Raw genomic sequence first — 19,112 nt, 5'->3', positions numbered from 1 at the left:
GGATACGTTCTGAGAAATGTGTTGCTGGCAATTTTGTCATTATGCGAACATCCTAGTGTGTATTGAAGGGGAACAAAACTTGCCACCCCAAAATGTATCTCTTTAACATGAGGATTATTTTAGGCTGATTATTTTTATGAAACAAAAGACTCAAAGCTTTTCTTATTACCACTTCTTTAACTGCCTAAAAGAATTTCGATTAAAAAAACCTGTCCCAGGAGGTGAGCCTAGCACCTTAGCATTACATGAACTAGGGATAGACAGGGAGGAACCTAGAAAAGACTGTTGGGCTCCCCTCTGTGCTCTTCTGTTTCTATGTGGCCAAATAAACTCGGGCTTTTACAAACCTTTGTTCCTCTTCCACCTACCTGAGAATTGCTTTCTTCTCTTTGAAGTCCCTGACTCTCCTTGCAGACAACATCTTTTTGTTTTTAGCTGAGGATGGTATTTAAGGTGAGGGCTTTGACCGTTTTGGCAAGTTACTCAATTTTCCTTGGTTTCTCCCATGTATACGTGTTATTAAACTTTTGTTTGTTTTTCCCGTTTATCTGTCTTGTGTCAGTTTCCCCTGTTTATCTGTCTTGTATCTTAGACCAACCAGAAGAATTTAGAACAACTGAGGAAAATTTCTTCCTTCCCTATAGTACTTACACAAGCTAGGTAGTATAGCCTACTACATACCTAGGCTCTAAGGTACTAATCTTATGGGACCACCGTTGTATATGTGGTCTGTCATTGACCAAAGTGTCCTTATGTGGCACAGAGCTGTGCAATTACTTTTCTTCAGTCACTGTTATCACATCTAGTTCAACCTCAGATATTTTACTAAGTTGCGTGTTAAATTTAGATTTGTTTAGCTTGTTCATCAGGAACTAGGAGGTTGTCCTGCTTGTCATCTCCCTTCTCCCATAGTTGTGCAATGACACTTCATGTCACTGAAGAACAAAGTCGTCATCTATCTCTTTCTTCCTTACTAGTGTTGGTGTGTCCAAGGCCCCCTGAATGTGAAGAGAGGAGGAATTAGTGATTTTCCATTATCCTCTTCCAGCTTAGGTGTTGTGGGAATAGAATTGCTATTGTGGAATTTCTGAGGTTCCACACTTTTTGGGGAAATTGACTTATCAGAAGTCTTGAAAATGACATAAAAGTAGTGTTGCCATTTAAAAGAAAATGTCACTTGATTTTTCCATTTATTTTCTACTAATGTTTCTGATTTTTTATGTAGTTAAATATTATTTCCTTAAGAAATACTATGTAGATTGGTTCAAAGTTAGCAGTGAAGATGTTGCAGGCCCAGTTAAGAGTATTACCTATGTTTAGTTTTAGTTGAACCTTCCTTCCCAATCTGTATATCTTTTATTTCCTTTTCTTGTCTTATTGCCTTAGCTAGGCCTTCCAGTATGATGTTGAAAAGCAGTGGTGAGACGGGGCATCCATACCTTGCCATCATTCATACCTGATCTTAGTGGGGAAACTAGTTTGTCACCATTAAGTATGATGTTAGTTATAGGTTATTTGTAGAGGCTGTACTTCTGGATTGTGAACTTGTTCTTCTCCATTTTTTTTTTAATCTCCCTTTGGTGGGACAGAATGGCTACAGTGGGCTGGAGTTGGGTATTTCCCTTCCCCCAGGTCTGTTAGGCTCTGGTTAAAGCCCAGCAGGTTAGGCATTGGTTAAATAATTTCTCCTGATGGCAGATGTTTTTAAGAACAGAATGCTACTGGCTGTCTCAAAATGGTTCCTCTTCTACTCCTCCTGTGGAAGCATGAGAGGATTTTTCTCTGGTATTCACCATGAAAACTGTTATCAGATGTGACTGTGTCCTGGGGTAGCCCTCTTTTCTTACATGCTGCTGTCAGCATCATTCACTGCTTTGCACGTACAGCCACATGCTCCTGTTGTCATTACTCTAGCTTTGTTTTTTTTTTTAACATCAACTTTTAGTAGCTGAAATTGCCAGCACAAATTCTAATAATAGAATCATTATATAAAGTGTGTTCATATTGCAAAATATGTGGTCCGACTCACCTAGAGGGTCCTTTGTCAAAACACCCTGACTCATCATGGTATTCAGCTAACAACTTGGCTTACATTAGAATGAAAATCACACAAATATATGTAAAGCTGCATTCTCCCTATCTGTTATTGCCTTCTTTCTCTGCAAGGGCTATTTCTCTGCAGAACAAGAAATTAGAAATTACTAGTATATAGTTTGAAGATGGTGTAACTGCAAATTTATTATGACATAGCCTTCTTTTTAATTCAAAAAGTAAAAAATACCTCATGCCTTTGGAAAATCTTAGGAATTCTTGTGTTTTTAGTGCTGATAGAACGTGAAGAAGAATTTGAAAAAAAATTTCATGTTTTTGATCTTAATTCTTGTCTCAAGTTTTAGTTGGTGACTTAGCCAAGTTTACCAAATACTGTTATTTTAAAACAGTAAATCATACTTAAAAATCTTTTTTGTCATTTTAGATGGTAAAAATGCCTAATCTACCAGTGAAGGAAATTCTGTCCCATGACGTCTTAATATATAGTATGTCTAAAGATACTGTGGACAAAGAAATGTTTTTCTCTTAGCCCGTATAGCTTGTTATTGAAACTGCTAATATATTTTTGAAGCTTTGGACTCTTCACAGTAGGCCAGAAAGGCCCAGTTGTTCTATTGTGCACTCATCATTCTTCTGTATTGTAAGTTTGTAATCTGAGTTTTTGATACAAATCAAAGAAAAAGGTATATTCGTTTTTTAAAAAACCTCAGTACATTAATTACTTGCATTACTTGCTGTTTAGTATTAATTTTTGAAGTCTTACCAGCAGTTTATAAATTCTCTTCAGCCTTACTCAAGATAATGATTTATATAAAACAGTAAATTATACATCACATTATTTTTTGTCTTTGAGAAAATTAAAATGCCAATGTCACTTAATAAATAATCACTAATCACTTATCTTTGTGTGTAGCATTAGAGAATAGATAATTTTTAACAAAATGGATGTCCTGCTTTTCATTAAATTTTAAAAATTTGCTGCTCTTTACCAAGATGTATTATTTGCCTGGCAGATAGATATTTATTTGAATGTACAGTAGTCAAAAGAAAATAACCTTGGCCAGATATATGAACTGAAGGTCAAAATATGCTAGGTTTTGTTGGAAGATAAGGGGAAACTATTTCAGACTTCCACAAACGATAACTTTCAACAGAGCAGACGTTTTGAACCTTTAGGTTGGTTAAACCTAAAACTTTAATGTCCGAACACCAGCATTATTGCCCTTTTATGAAATAGTTCAAGTACTTAACCACCAATTGGTGGTAAAGGTCTCTTCATTTTCTTGACTTAATAAAGACCTTAAAGAGAATGTTCTTAAAAGGGATTTGAAGGAACAAAAGAAGCATCATATCTTGTCTTTTTGCAGAAAGAAATTACTCATCTGAGCTAAAAATCCCCCTAGAAGTGTGTGAGTGTGTGTGTGTGTGTGTGTGTGTGTTTGTGTGTTTGTGTGTGTTGGGGGGTAGACTGAGAATCCTTTTCTTACTGGTACTCAGGTTTTCTGAAAAGTTTTTCAAGAATGCAGTTTTGAATTCGTGCCATGTGTGATTCCCAGGAAATTACTTTGGGTGAAATACCTAATTTCACCCAAACGTTGAACCTGCTTTTTGCAGTCATAATTCCATTTTAATCGGCATGCGTTTGGGAAGCAGGTTTTCTTATGTTTCTGGATATGGAGACAAACTAAGCAGTAAACTTGATAGTGAAAGTATTCTTCATTGTGCTCCCCTAACTAGGTAGGCTAGAAAAGCTTGTGGCAAGAAAGCAGCAGACGTTTCTATTTCTCAATTTGGGTAATGGATAAGAAGATTGAGCAACATTTATCAGTGGAGTAGCTAAAAAATGTTTTCATAGGATAGATTTCTGGAATCATAATTGGAGAGTCTTATCTTTCTTGTAGGTGTGGTATTTGAGAGAAGTGTTGAAACTTTGGCTTGTCACTGTATTTAGAGTGTTATTATTTGCCATTTGGTATTTATTCCTTCATTAGTACAGAAACCCTTTTGTAATGCGTATCAGATCTAGAGCTCTTCTTTCTTGAATTTGCTGCTTCCTTCCATGTGGCTTTTTAAAATCGTTAAATAAATTTTTGTATTCTAACAGTGCTTTACTCATCCTTTTGTTTTTGTTGTTCAAGCCAGGTGTGCAGTACTACTTTGGAACTTAAGTGATTGGCAGTGAACTGAGCTTGTAGGGTAGCCAAGGTAGATTCTTGAAAATACTGTTCCAGAGAAAGATGCTCTGGAATAGTCCGTGTCTGAATGTTTGTTACCACAACATACGCAGTGTTTTTGTATTTGTATAGGATTTATGATAATTTTTGTCTCTCAAGAATTTTACCTTCTTATTTCCTTCTCTTCCCACTCTCCTTTTTCATCAGTGTAAACCAGAATACAAGGTACCTGGACTTTATGTTATTGACTCCATTGTACGACAATCTCGACATCAGTTTGGTCAAGAAAAGGATGTGTTTGCGCCCAGATTTAGTAATAACATCATTAGCACTTTCCAGAATTTATATCGGTGCCCTGGGGATGACAAGGTATGCTGCTATTTTCTTTTTTAAGTCGATGTATTACCCATTTGGTCTCACGGAGGCTCTGTGGATTATCTTAACTTATGATTTTGTTATCCTTTACTCTTAGTTATTCTGAATTTGAATATTTAGTTTTTACACTGCCCATGTTCCTTTTTGTTCTTAGAATCTTAAACAGAGAGGAAAGATGTAGGTGATCTTGCTACTGTTTCAGTTTGTTAAAGCAATTGGTGTTAAAGAAACTGGCTATAATAAGTTGGAATTATACTAAAAGCTTATTTATTCACACATGCAACCAATTTAGAATTTTGATTATTTGATCTGAGCTGATATTTACCTATTTGGTGCCTGTGAAAAATGGATTTGCCAAGCAATTATTAGAAAATAACTGCATATCAAAATTCTTTTGTTATGGTAGAGTTTTATTAGTGCTACAAGCCACACTACCAGGTCTGCTAGATCTGAATGAGTAAATATTCTGTGCTACATAAAAAGGTGGCTTCAGACTGAGGGAGAATAAAAGGGGATTGTTTATCCTCAAATGTGCTCAAAGATCTTAGAAGGTTACTTATTTTGGATGCTAATTTGGAAATTTAGTGTGCTCTTCTGACAGGGTTGATTGCAATATTGATTATGTAGGAGAAGCTAAGAATAGATGAAGACTAATAAACCACAAAACTCAAAAGCTCACCACAAATCTTTTACCTCATCTCAAATACAGCAAGATTAGGGGGCTGGCCCCGTGGCCGAGTGGTTAAGTTCGCGCACTCCGCTGCAGGTGGCCCAGTGTTTCGTTGGTTCGAATCCTGGGCACGGACATGGCATTGCTCATCAAACCACGCTGAGGCAGCGTCCCACATGCCACAACTAGAAGGACCCACAACGAGGAATATACAACTATGTACCTGGGGGCTTTGGGGAGAAAAAGGAAAAAAATAAAATCTTAAAAAAAATATATATATATATAACAAGATTAGGTAGTTTTTTTTATTTTTAATAACTATGGTCTTGAATAAGAAAAATATCTTTGTAATGGATAGATACGGAGATAAGTTTATTATTGTATCATTCTTTGTAAACGATTCTTGGATATACTTTCTGAGACAGAAATTTAAAAAAAAATTACTTTGGTACTTTGATAATTCTCTGCCGTCAAAAAGAATGTGAATTTTAAATGACTCATAATTGATTCTTAAAATAGATACCTTAGAATCCCATCTAAAATAACTCATTTGAAATTTTATATGAACATTTTTTGAAATAACTTCAACACTTTCATTTAGAAATTTCACTAGTTTGGACTTGGATTTCTGTCAGTTACAATGAACAATCAATCTTGATTTGTAGACTTTACAAAAATATTGTTTCTCAGTTATAATGGAGTTTAGGATATAGGGATTTTTTTAACCATAATAGGAAAGATAACATTGATACTGTAACCTCAGTCATAAACTAGAGGCGTGAGTTGTTTGTATCCAGATAGAGATGTAGGGTGATACTTGTCAGAGACTGGCCAGTCTTGAGTACATGATGAGTGCTTTGGAAACTGGAAGATTTTTCTATAAAGCAAAAAAATGTAAGGTTCTTTCTAAGTGCCCACATCTTAGAAAGGAGAAACAATCAAATCAGAAGGTATGAAGCGTTCTTTGTGTAATTTTCTTATGCTTCATTTGAAATACAAAAATTTGCGTGTTAATATAGTTTGGACATATTTTGAAAATTTGTCAATATAATATGAGAGACTTAAAGATGAAGCAGATCTTTATTAAAATTGCTTATTTTACTATTAAAATACATACGTTTAACAGAAGTCTGTTTTTAATATGTAATTTCAGCTTCTGTCATTTAAACTATTTTCCTAATGGAGTAAGTAGCATTACAATAGTAACTAATACTTAGTGCTGTTTATAGAACTTTCATATGCTGAAGAGTTGTGAAAGAAAGTAAATTTGGTTGAATTCTAATGTGAGGAAATAACCACCCCTGTCCTTAGTTTTAAAATGAAATTATTAAGTCTCGTAAGATAAGGACTTTGTCTTGAAGTTACTTATTTGTTTAAAAGATAAAGTCAACTGTAAATACAGGTTTAGTGCCGAGATGAATCTTGACTGCCTCAGCTGTCTGAACACAGGTCTCCACCCCACCATAACCATCGATCTCGTTAGAGTTCACATGGAAGCTGAAACCTCGTTGTCATTCCTGCTGTCTGCCAAATGTAGCTTTCATGTACCTTGTCTGTCTATCAAAATGAACATCGTGTTTTCAAATGAGTTAAGGTTAGCAAATGCAAAATTATAGGAACATAATTTCAGGGGTGGAAAGTACCATAGAACTATTTTAATCCGTCCTTCCCATCCACTGTCCAGATAGTCTCTATGAAATGACTGTGCTAAGGTTTTGAAAGCAAAAAATCAAAATGTCATTTTTCTTTTTTCCTCTAGAGTAAAATAGTGAGAGTATTAAACTTATGGCAGAAGAATAATGTGTTTAAGAGTGAGATTATTCAGCCTCTTTTGGATATGGCAGCAGGGATTCCTCCTCCAGTTGTCACGCCTGTTTTGGCCAGTACTACTGCTGCCATGAGCAACACACCAGGTATGTTGCTTTGATGGAGATTTGTGTTCTAGATATTCTACTTATGCTTTTCAGGTGATTTTTCATATACAATATAGCAATTTGATAGTATAGGAATTGGCTAGCATTAGGTAATTGAAAGGAAGTGTAATTTGAAGGAAAAATAGATGAGAAATTATATTTGTGTGTAATTGTGTTTTAAAAATTAGAAAGCTGAATTTTTTTAATTCCTAGAAACAAATATAATGAACTTTGGGAAATTGGTGTGTCAATAAATTTTTTGAGCTGTCTGTAATCTTTTAAATTTGCATGTAAATCAACTTGATATTCACAGTATACTAGGGAACTTAATATTTATCAAGAACCCTGAAAAAATTATTTAATGGAGCCAAGAATGCTTTAGTAATAATCTGAAAATCATGGGCTTTTTTCAGGTACTTAAATGACATTTAAAATTTTTTATCGTAGTCCAAGAATTGTGTTTAACATTTTGTTATATATTTAGTTTTTGTTGTGTGTTTGTGTATACATAAACATACATACACACATTCTTGAACAGAAAGTTTTATATTGTACATACTATTTTACAGTTTTTCATCGAAGATTGTATTTTGAATATTTCCTTATGTCATTGAATTTTCTTTTGTAGTAAGATTTTTAATGGCTGCTGAGTATTTAGGCTCCTTTAAAGTAGTAGCTTAGTTAATTGAGGACAAGTATGGACAGATCCTTTTGGTAGTTTTTTTTTTAACCTACCTAATTCTGTAATGGTTTTTCAAAATGGAGACAAAATTAAAGCATTTATTTAAATTAGTATATATTTTATAAAAGTGACAGAGCAAATCTCTACTTTTTCAAGTCTTTATTTACTTACATTGTTATTGGGGTGGGTATGATGTCTTTTTTAAAAGGAACTCCCGTGACACCTGTTACTCCAGCCAATGTGGTCCAAGGTTTACCTGATCCATGGGTATCTCAGATAACAAATACAGATACGCTTGCAGCTGTAGCCCAGATCTTACAAAGCCCTCAAGGCCAACAAGTAAGCAGCTTTTTTGTTATGTTGACAGTGATTTACAACTCATAATGTTCCTAATGTATTGTTTCATAATATAGCACCTAAAGGGTATTTTTTTTTATGTTGTAAAAATGTGATCACACTATATGTACTACTCTAGGTTGTTTTTTTCATTTAGTAATGCATCATGAGCACTTTTATGTCATTAAAGATTGTTTTAGAAAAAATTAATTCTACACCAAAATACTTAGCACATAATTTGTAGCAAACGTTATTAGGTGCTCTTGTTGGTGTAGCAGTGAGACAGGAAGGTCTTCGATCTTGGCGGGGTGTCTGTTTATCTTAGGGGAGACAGGTGTAAATATGACCTGAAACAAGGGAAGTCTTTCGAGTGATGACCAGCTTTGGGAGAAGGGATCAGAATTGCAGAGGGGAGCCAAGAGGTGTCTTGAGGAAGTCGCATTTGAGTTGAGACTTTAGTGGAACTAGACATGGCAGGATATGAGGATGGGCCACCTTTAGCATCTCTTTTCTTTACCTGTTCTTTAAAAATCAAATTAAGTGTGATCTCTACAATCAAACTCCCTGAACTCTCTTTCCCCTCCTATTCATATGGTTTCAGCCACCTGTAAGTTTTCGTTTAAATGTCACCTCAGTAAGACCTTCAAACAGCAGTTTAAAACTGCAGCTCTGCATTTCATCCCCTGTGCTCCCTTCTCTCTCACCTGTCTTATTTCCTTCCTTAGCACGTCCTCACTTCTATTATATCATTTACTTACTTACTTTGTTTATTCGCGCTCTCTTCCCACTAGATTGTATGCTGTACAAGGGCAAGGATTTTTGTCTGTTTGTTGACTGCTGTACCTCCAGTGTCTAGGTTATAGCAGCTGTTCAATACATTCTTGTAGAACGAATGAATAATGTATAGAGGCTTAATGATGTTGGGTATACAAGAAATATTTTAGAGTTGGGATGTCTGGAGGATAAGATGGCCTCTGCATGTAAGTTATTAGTGACAAAGTTGAAATGGATGACCTAAGTGTGGGACCTGGGTTTCAAAAGGCATAATGGTGAGCTGGGAAGTAAAGGATTCATAGGCTAAGCAGTGGGGGCTTGCCAGAGATTTTTGTGTTGGAAGTCACATGATCTGAACAGTACTCGAGTGAATGAGAGAGAAGTCTAGAGATAGGAAGTATCTTTGTTTTGGTAACAGTGATAATAGAAGGAAAGTAATAAATATGTGAAAAATAGCAGGATTGTGGAGACTCTAAAAGGATAATCTCAAAAACAAAATGGTAGTGTTCCAGAGTTTTAAAAATGTAAAAACCAATTTAGTTATAGTCTTAGATTGGATCCGGTTTCTACATTTTTGAGACAGTTGGGGAACTGAATTGGATATTAGATACAATTATTGAATTATTAATTTTATGATAATGATATTTTGAAAATAGTTCATAAAGCAAAATCTTCTCATTTTAAAAGATACCTATTAAAATAAATACTTCTGGCAGGAGAAGGGATTTTCCAGAAGAAATAGTGCAAAGAGAGTCAAGAAGGCATAGTAATAGATAGAATGTGAAGTCAGAGTAGAGGAAAAAGTAGGGTACTGCAGTGTTTTGAACCTGGGTGACTGAAGGAATAGCAGTGCTGTTGGGGGAAATGTGGGGATATCAAAAGGAGCAGTTAACATGTGCAAAGGAGGAATAGGACATGTCCTTCCTCCCTCTCTCCCTTCCCCCTTCCCTTTCTTCCTCCCTCCGCCCTGTCTATTCTGGAGCTTCCTCAGTGTAGTAACTCAGCTGTCATGTATTTTTGTATTATTTTCTTTGCTAACACATTAGTAGTTTGTAGTGTTTATTTGATAGTTAAATAATTAATTTTCTTTTTACTGTTGCTGTTTTAGATACATATGAAATTATTTTGCTTATTATCATTTTGTATGTTGTTTGTACCTTCTCCCACTATAAGTTTAACTTTACTTGAAAGAGTACAATGTTTTATTTAGCAATGGCTTTGCTATTTTTATTTTTCTATTCAAAACTGATAATTTTCAGATTTATCTCAGGTTTAGATCTTGATTAGGAAAGTATAAATTACTTGTGGGATGTATATAGGGTTTACTTAACTATGAAATATCTTCAGGATCTTATTGTTTCTCTTTTTTAAGAGAATGGGTGAATAGGGGAACAGGAGTTACTTTTAATTCTTGGTGACACTATTCACCTTTAATTTCCTTAGTTTCAGACTCTGCTGCAAGGGACAGATTTCTTATTGGCTTTCCTGTTTTCAGGAAATGTGTTATCAGGTGATGAATCTGAAAGATAGCAAAAGCATTTATTGTCAGTGCTTGTCCTTTTACAGAGATTAAGGAGTTAATTGAAGAAGAGAGAAAAAGCTTAGTGAAAAAAATCAGTCTGCTGGTGATGAATTCTTTATCTTGTCATGGCATGACCACTTTATTTTGTTTGAAGTTCTCTGACTTTCCAGAAGCAAGACAAACTTTTAAGGACTATGTTATATATGGCACACACAAAAAATCTTTTTTAAAAACATTAACTGTTGTTTTGAGTTAGTATATATGGTTTTGATCTCCAAAGACTGTAGAATGATAAATTTTATTGGATGAAAGTTTTAGGTGGGCATTCTTATAGACAAGTGCCAGCACCTGTCTGTAATAATTTCCCTTTCGTTCTCCTCCAGCTTCAGCAGTTAATACAGACTTTACAGATACAACAGCAGAAGCCGCAGCCTTCCATTCTGCAGGCCCTGGATGCTGGTCTCGTCGTTCAGCTGCAGGCTCTTACAGCACAACTTACAGCTGCAGCTGCAGCAGCCAACACCCTTAACCCCTTAGATCAGGGGGTGTCTTTTAACAAGGTAGAAATTAAGATGTCAAATCTGTTCTATATGAAGTATTAAATTTTATATATTATCATGTGGGCTCTAATTCTGTAAATTATGTTTTATCATAGAACTATTTTAATATTCACTGTACTGTATAAGACATTATAGAATTTACAAAAGGTTCAAACTTCTGAAAGAAATCAAGTAATTTTGTAATTACACTTGAAACATTTAGAATATTTTCTTTTGACTAAAGATGACTGGTCAGTAAAATTGTATATTCACCGAGGCCAGCCTAGTGGCATAGTGTTTAAGTTTGCAAGCTCCTCCTTGGTGGCCCAGGTTTTGCAGGTTTGGATCTCAGGTGCAGACCTACGCATTGCTCATCAAGCCATGCTGAGGCAGCATCCCACATACTAAATAGGGGAAGATTGGCACAGATGTTAGCCCAGGGTTGATTTTCCTCACCAGAACAAAAGAAGTGTATTTACTTTGAGGCAAATGAATATTTTCTGAATTTTCCAGTTTCTTTTATGAATGTTACAAATATGTATATTAATTATGGTATTCTGTGTTCTACAATTTTAACCTGTATAAATTGAAAATGTTCAGTAGATGAAAGTTCAAAGGAACACTTGGCTACAAGTTGTCACTATACTATAATTCTGATAAATTGAGGCCTGACTATGAAGGAGGGTGTTTTTGTTTTTAAAGATTTTGTTTTTCCTTTTTCTCCCGAAAGCCCCCCCGCTACATAGATGTACATTTTAGTTGTGGATCCTTCTCGTTGTGGCATGTAGGATGCTGCCTCAGCATGGCTTGATGAGCAGTGCCATGTCTGTGCCCAGGATCCGAACCGGCGAAACCCTGGGCCGCCGAAGCAGAGTGTACGAACTTAACCACTCGGCCATGGGGCTGGCCCCAAGGATGGTGTTTTTAAAGTTGAAAATCTTTTGTGTATAATTTGTTGTGTAATATCCTCAGTATTCTTATTAATCATGGGAATATTAAAATACTTTGAAAGTGTTATCTGTATTATTTTTACTTCTGCTGCTGTTACTTTCATACGAAAATAAATTTCGATTTATTGAATTATTACTTAGACTTTTTTAGCCAGCAGCTTCCAAGTCTAATTTAGCCTGACTCTAAATAGCTAGACCACATAAAAAGCCTTTAAATTGATCATTTAGAAGATAGTGGAGCATTCTAAGAAGACTGTACTAGGAATAGATCCATTGATTATAGTCTGGGATGTTTTTTATCAAGCTTTATTACCACTGCAAGCCACTTAATTATTTTAATCTTAATATTCTCTTCTATAAAGTTTGAGTATTAGTATTTATCCTAGGAGTATCATGATTTGTTTTGTTACGTAAGACAGCATATGTCAAAGTACTTTAAAGAGAAGATCCACTCATATAAAATGCTTTATTATAGTATAACATAAAATGATATAAAACATTCACATATTAAGTGAGAAAGGTAAATTAGTAGGGTGTCAGTGACCTTCAAAATAGAATTTGTAACTTGTATTGTGTGAAGCACTTTTTAATTTGTCTCTGTCTCCTTTTCTTTTCATCTTAGAAGTTGATGGATAGGTTTGATTTTGGGGAAGATTCTGAGCATAGTGAAGAACCGAAAAAGGAAATTCCAGCTTCTCAACTGTAAGAATCATTATTTTTCTTTATAACTGTACATTTTTTCTGTTATTTTTATAAAGAGCAGTTGTGATATTGCCATTTGAACTACTAAGTATACTTTGAATAAGTTGGGTTATCATTTCAGGCTGTTGAGCTCTGACATGACAGAGAGATGGTAGAGTTGCTATTTTTTTGCCTCCCTATGTTATTTTGACTCTCAGGTCTTTGCAAATAGTTGGGATATATCAAAATTCTTTATAGAAAAATTAATATATCTGATTGTGATATTTCTGTATTAGGCTTTAAGTTATTTAACTCAATTGTAGGAATAATTGAAATAATAGGAAAGAAGCTTGCTTTCAGTGATAATGGCCACTTCAAGGAAGTATACCAAATTGTGGAAGTGTATCAAACTAGTGAGAAGTAAGGATTGAGTTGGAGGGATTTTCTGGGTTCTTTTTTTCTTTTTTTTTTTTTTTGGTAAGGAAGGTTGGCCCTGAGCTAACACCTATTGCCTATCTTCCTCTTTTTGCTTGAGGAAGAGTGTCCCTGAGCTAAGATCTGTGCCAGTCTTCCTCTGTTTTATATGTGGGATGCCGCCACAGCATGGCTTGATGAGTGGTGTGTAGGTCTGTCCCTGGGATCCGAACCCGTGAACCTGCAGCTGCTGAAGCAGAGCATGTGGACTTAACCAGTATGCCACTGGGTCAACCTGGGATTTTGATTTTGAAAGAACTGAATTATATGTTTTTACTTAGATCAGTGATTTTTTTTTTTTTTAAACAATTCTCCAGAGTCCTAGGTTCTGTGGAGGGAGGGTTTGTGAAAGGAGCAGTGGTGGGTGAGGAAGATGGGAGGATGGAAGAGGGATGATTAATGGGGAAAGCCTCTGAGAATCTTGTTTCAAACAGGGATTATTAGTTTTATATATTGGGAAAATATATTTAAAAATATATGATAATATAAACATACTCTTTTGATAGAGATTCTACTTGAAAAAATTGAGATCATGTTAGATTGGTGTCCTGAATAATGTAAGAATCTCCTTTAATAGTCCTGATAGGATACTTCTCCAATGGTTAATGCCTTCTGTGTTGAGAAGTTAAGTAATTGTTATTATTGTGTATTCTTTTGTTACTGAGTCCTGTTTGATATGCTTTCTGCATACTGATCCAATTTTGCTTTCTGAAGCAAGGAAACACGTTTGCTCCACTATCTTTCAGGACATAGCCTTTCAATATTTAAAGATAGGTATCATTCTTCCCCTTTAGGTTTATTTGCTCCAGGTGAAGTACAGTTTTTTCCAACTGTTTCAAGGCTTCTCACCATCCTGATTGCCCATTTGGGGATGCCCCCTTTTTTGTTCAGGTCTTACCTTGTAGCACCTGGAATTCGAGGTGTATTCCAGGTGTGAATTTCCCAGAATATAAATTATTATTTCCTCTTATCTAAACACTGTTTCTGTTAACATACCTAATAATGTGAATGCTTCTCTAAAGAAAGCAGATTAGGGGCCGGCTCCGTGGCTGAGTGGTTAAGTTTGCGCGCTCCCCTGTGGTGGCCCAGGATTCGGATCCTGGGTGCACCACTCATCAGGCCACGTTGAGGTGGTGTCCCACATCCCACAACTAGAAGGACCTGCAACTCAGATATACAACTATGTACGGGGGGGTTTGGGGAGATAAAGCAGAAAAAAAAAAGAAGAAGATTGGCAACGGTTGTTAGCTCAGGTGCCGATCTTTAAAAAAAAAGCAAGCAGAAAGCAGATTAGTTTTATAAGCTTTGTGGTCAATTACAATTGTAGATTTCACGTGTACTAGTTAATAGACCATTTCTCCCAGTAGCTCATAATGAAGAGAGAGTTAAAAGTGACAGTGTTTAAATGCTTTTAACTGTTTTTATTAGTGTTTTCTTGAGACTTTCTTAAAATGCTCTAATGTAAAAAGTACTAATTTGTATGTATTTAATAGCGTGAGACGGTAGTATCACATCTTCCGCAGAGTGTCCCTAACATGTTATCCATCTATTGAAACCCTCTTGAAGAGTATATTTCTTTTTGTTGAAGAGTATATTTATATTTTAACATATTAATGTTGTGAGGTATTTCATTTTCTCTGTTACTATTTCAAAGGTAAACATTGTAGGCGAATGTGTTTCATTTAATTGTCATTTTGGGTTTTTAAAAAATACTTAGTTATTTTCATATTATGTTTATTGGGCTTTAAAATATATTTTACTTGTTTTTCCTTTTAGTTCTCATGTTTCAGAATCTGTGAACAATTCCATTTTTCATCAGATAGCAGAACAACTACAGCAGCAAAACCTTGAACATCTCAGACAGCAGCTCCTGGAACAGCAACAGCCTCAGAAGGTCTGTATCTCCATCTTGTGGTCTTCACGGTTATTGCTGTCTGTGTTCTATAAATTGGTGTTTCTTAACTATGGTGATTTTTCTTCAACTATATATTTCTGGGAAGATCAGTCTTTTCAGGATCTTTAGGTTTTTTTAATAATCAAAATGTGCTCTGGCATCTTATGAATACATTGAGAGCATTTGTAGACATTAGTTTCAGTATACTGAGAGTGGAGAACAAAAGACAGATGGTGTTTCAGTATTGACCACTTAAAACTTCATGCGCTTTGTTCTCTACTCAGTTCCCTCTCAATCAGAGTAATGATGATTTTGCTATTGTTGATGACAAAATAGATTGCTACCTTTAATTAGGTTATTATCATGTGACAGGAACTTCATTAGGCATGATTACTTTTAATGCTTATGATATAGGCATTTTGAGTCCCATTTTACACCATAGGAAATTGAAGCTTAGTGAAATTAAACATATAATGCAAAAGTATAAAGCTCATATCATATATCATTAGTCTTAAGACACGTCATTTTATATATAGGTAAGAACTGTTAACACTGCTGAAGTATAACATCCCATGGAGTTGTAAAAACCTTGTAAATTTCAGGGATGATAAAATGTGAAGAAAAATCACACTTTAGAGTTAATAAAATGTGTCAAGTTGCAAAGTCAGAATTAAACCCATTACGAAGTCTATTTTGACTTTATATGAGAAATACTTATAGATGTAAGTTGTTTAGAAAGTAAGTGTTTGGAAATTCCCCTCTCTCACACTTCTTAATATTCAAAACTTTTTGGTGCTAATGAATTTAACACAATACCACAAACATTTTTAAAGTGAGTAATGCGTTGTTAGACAGAGGTGAACAGAAGAGCATCTGGCCTCAGCTGACCTCTTCTCTGATGGAGCACATGCATCTGCATGAACATAAGGCAGAATTCCGTTTCTGTCGCAGAGGCACACGTGAGGGACTGTGGGAATATGGAAGAGGGAAGAGTCACTTCAGACTGTAGGGAGCAAGCCTCAGACACCGCTGGGGTCCGAGCTCGTCCTGTGAAGGCAGAGACACCGCTGGGGTCCGAGCTCGTCCTGTGAAGGCAGAGACACCGCTGGGGTCCGAGCTCGTCCTGTGAAGGCAGAGACACCGCTGGGGTCCGAGCTCGTCCTGTGAAGGCAGAGACACTGCTGGGGTCCGAGCTTGTCCTGTGAAGGCAGAGACACTGCTGGGGTCCGAGCTCGTCCTGTGAAGGCAGAGAGAGAACATAAAAGGGATATTAATGACATTTACTAGGTTGGATCTTATACCTGGAATTAATAGAATAGAATTTCATACCTTGTTTTGAAGAAATAATTGTGAAAGAAGTGGTTGGAGCAGGTGCAGTATTTTATGTCAAGCGAATAAAGCTGCCTGAGAATTCAGGAACTTGAAGATAAAGCACGATGAAGAACATTTGGATATTATTTAAAGAAAAACACAAGTTGTAACTCAAGGAAAAGAAACAGCTTGTCAGTAATACAATAGAGGATCGCAGAGCTGTTATAGAGGCAAGCTGTTACAAGATAGTAGTGGTGGAAGTTTATCCAAACAGCAGATTTGTTCACCTGTAAATGTGACAGTGTTGAATTGCCTTAGTTCCACTTTTATTCAGAAGTTTTAGCAGAAGCATTAAAATCGAGATGTGGTACGCTTGACCAGTTTGTAATTAGCAATAAGGCCTTTGACAAGGTCTTTCCTGTAACTTATACAGGAAAAAATTAGGGGAAAGTGGATTTATAACTGATCAAAAGGTGACGCTCAATGAGTGTTACTCCAGCCTTGAAAGAAGTCTCCGTTAGCTGCTGTTATCCTTGTCTTGTATTGTTTTCAATATTTTTATTGATGTTTTGCGTGAAGACATAGTTGAAGAAACTAGAGATGTATACCAGGATGTGTACTAAGGATGTATACCAGTATATCAGAAAAAATAGTCATTTGCCATCTGAGTCCAGTGGATCCTTTTTAAAAATATTTTTAAGTCATCTTAGAAATTACAGAGGTGAGACTAAAGGGATAGGGGAGAAAACTGTATTAGGAATTTTAGAATAATTGAAATGTAGCAAACCTTTTTATGTCGATTAAATTCAAATGTCATATGTTTTACCAAAACATTGGTCCAGGTTCTTGTTGCAAAATACTGCAAGGTGAAGTCCTTCCTGTTGAATGACTAATCGGATGGAAAGATCCTGTTTTTGTCCGTAGAGCTACATATTTCTTTCATCAGTTCTTGAGTTTGAGAAATACATTTAGAATGTGGTTGTCTGAAAACTCATAGTCTGATATTACTTGAATGTTACATTTCACCATCATCATTAGAGTCTAGGATGCTACTATCTATTTCTTTGCATTCATCTTTTACTTTGTTTAGTATTTGTAAAATATGTTCCTTTGTCAGTTTTCTTGTCTTTGCCGTTATGGACAGTAAGTGAAAAATCTCAATATTCCACCATGTTCCAAGGCAAGCTGAAAGCAGACTGCAAAGATGGTCTCTCCAGTCTTATTTGTATCTTTTTGTATCTATTTGTATGCAGTATTTTGATAATGCAGTAAAACTCAATGATTATGATTTATTTCACTGTTGAATCACCCTTCTCAACAATTCCACTGCTTTTTCTTACTGTTTTAGTGTTTTTTGATGTAATTGGGAATAATTGATGAGTAGTAATGGAATAATTCTTGGGATGGTGAAATAGCAAAATCTTTCTCTGTATAGGAAAATAGGACCTCTAAGATCCCATAATGTATCTTAGGTATAGTAGAGGGTCCAATGGACTTGATGCTGATAGCAAGATAATAGGATAAACTTTAGTTGAATTTTTAAAGTAAATTTTCTCTTTGTTATTCGTAAGACCTCTAAGAAACAAAGTCGTGAAATTGCAATCTTCAAATAAGTAAAACTGCTCAAAAAGGAAACTCAGAAACTAAAATTGATTGCAGTGGATCGTAGTAGTCATACCCAAGGGTTAACCATTAAATAAAAAATTAAGGATGAAAAACAAGATGGGGGAGGGATAGATAAGAGGCTTAAGGTGAATGATGAAGTAAGAATAAATGATGTGAAGAATGTACAAGTACTGAATTAGGACCAAATAGTAAGGCTCAGGATGAAGCTGAAAATCATCTTGCTGTGTTGTTAAGAATTCCGTTGTTGCTGTGCTGTTTTACAGGCCTGCTGTAGGACTATACCTAAAACATGTTTATTTGATTTGTCCTGCAAGAGTACACTCACTTACTAACATTTTGCTCAATATTGTAATAGAAGTTTAAAAGAAATCTTTTCTGATTCTAACTTTAGCTTTAATTTATTTCTAAACCTTGAAAATGTTACCTGTCATTGGGGAACCTGTTTCTTCATAAATTAAGAGACGTGGAATGGTTCTTTACTGCTTTTTTGGCTCTTAATTTTTATACTGCTTTCTTTCAGTTTAAATGTCATTAGGGTAAGAGTAATTTTTTAAGAAAATTTTATTGAGATAATAATTGACATATAACATCGTGTAAGTTTAAGGTGTACAACCTACTGATTTTGATACATTTATATATTGTGATATAATTAACCGCTGTAGTGTTAGCCAACACCTCTATCATGTCAGGTAGTTATTTCTTTTTTTGTGGTGGGAAGAGTTAAGATCTAGTCTCTAAGAAATTTTGAAGATAAATTACAATATTGTCTATAATCACTCTACTAGTGTTCCTTTTACAAATAGGGAGACCAAAATTCAGAGTTCAGGTAACTTGTTCACTATCAGATTTTGAATTACTCTTTTCTGTTATTACAGTAGTTCCCAGCTTGTGTACCACTAGGAACTATTTTTGTCAATCTTCAGTACCTGCAAGATATGTTTTAGGAGAGTTTATGTAGGGACTTATTTTTTTCCAAAACAGGTTTCTCGCTTTTAGTCAACACCATAGTGTATGTAATTGCTAATCAGGTTCATACTGATCAGCATCGTGTAAGCAGTGTCACTACCACAAGTTGCTGTCATTCTAGTCCCAGGATATAGGGGTTCAAATTTTTAAATATTCCTTTAATTAGGCTTCAT

General features: G+C 35.3%; 1 protein-coding gene across 21 annotated transcripts in view; it reads left to right on the top strand.

Annotated features, from left to right (window-relative positions):
- The window catches only part of SCAF8 (SR-related CTD associated factor 8), a 210,728-nt gene that overhangs the window by 38,521 nt on the left and 153,095 nt on the right, over positions 1–19,112 (top strand). For 16 of the 21 annotated variants that reach the window (XR_011535590.1, XR_011535588.1, XR_011535586.1 and 13 more), the window contains 6 exons: positions 4,434–4,595; positions 7,031–7,184; positions 8,075–8,205; positions 10,882–11,058; positions 12,610–12,689; positions 14,919–15,036. Coding sequence is in view for 12 of the 21 variants with exons in the window: in XM_070603148.1 (XP_070459249.1) it covers positions 4,434–4,595; positions 7,031–7,184; positions 8,075–8,205; positions 10,882–11,058; positions 12,610–12,689; positions 14,919–15,036 (822 nt within the window). In the remaining 9 variants the exon portion in view is untranslated. The remainder of the gene's footprint in view (positions 1–4,433; positions 4,596–7,030; positions 7,185–8,074; positions 8,206–10,881; positions 11,059–12,609; positions 12,690–14,918; positions 15,037–19,112) is intronic. The other 5 variants (XM_070603150.1, XM_070603144.1, XM_070603149.1 and 2 more) reach the window with 1 other exon arrangement.

The sequence above is a fragment of the Equus przewalskii genome, chromosome 32 (genome assembly GCF_037783145.1).
Source record: "Equus przewalskii isolate Varuska chromosome 32, EquPr2, whole genome shotgun sequence".
In the NCBI taxonomy this organism is placed as follows: domain Eukaryota; kingdom Metazoa; phylum Chordata; class Mammalia; order Perissodactyla; family Equidae; genus Equus; species Equus przewalskii.
Note: the sequence above shows the minus strand (reverse complement) of the source record. Positions and strands in the feature narration are given on the sequence as shown.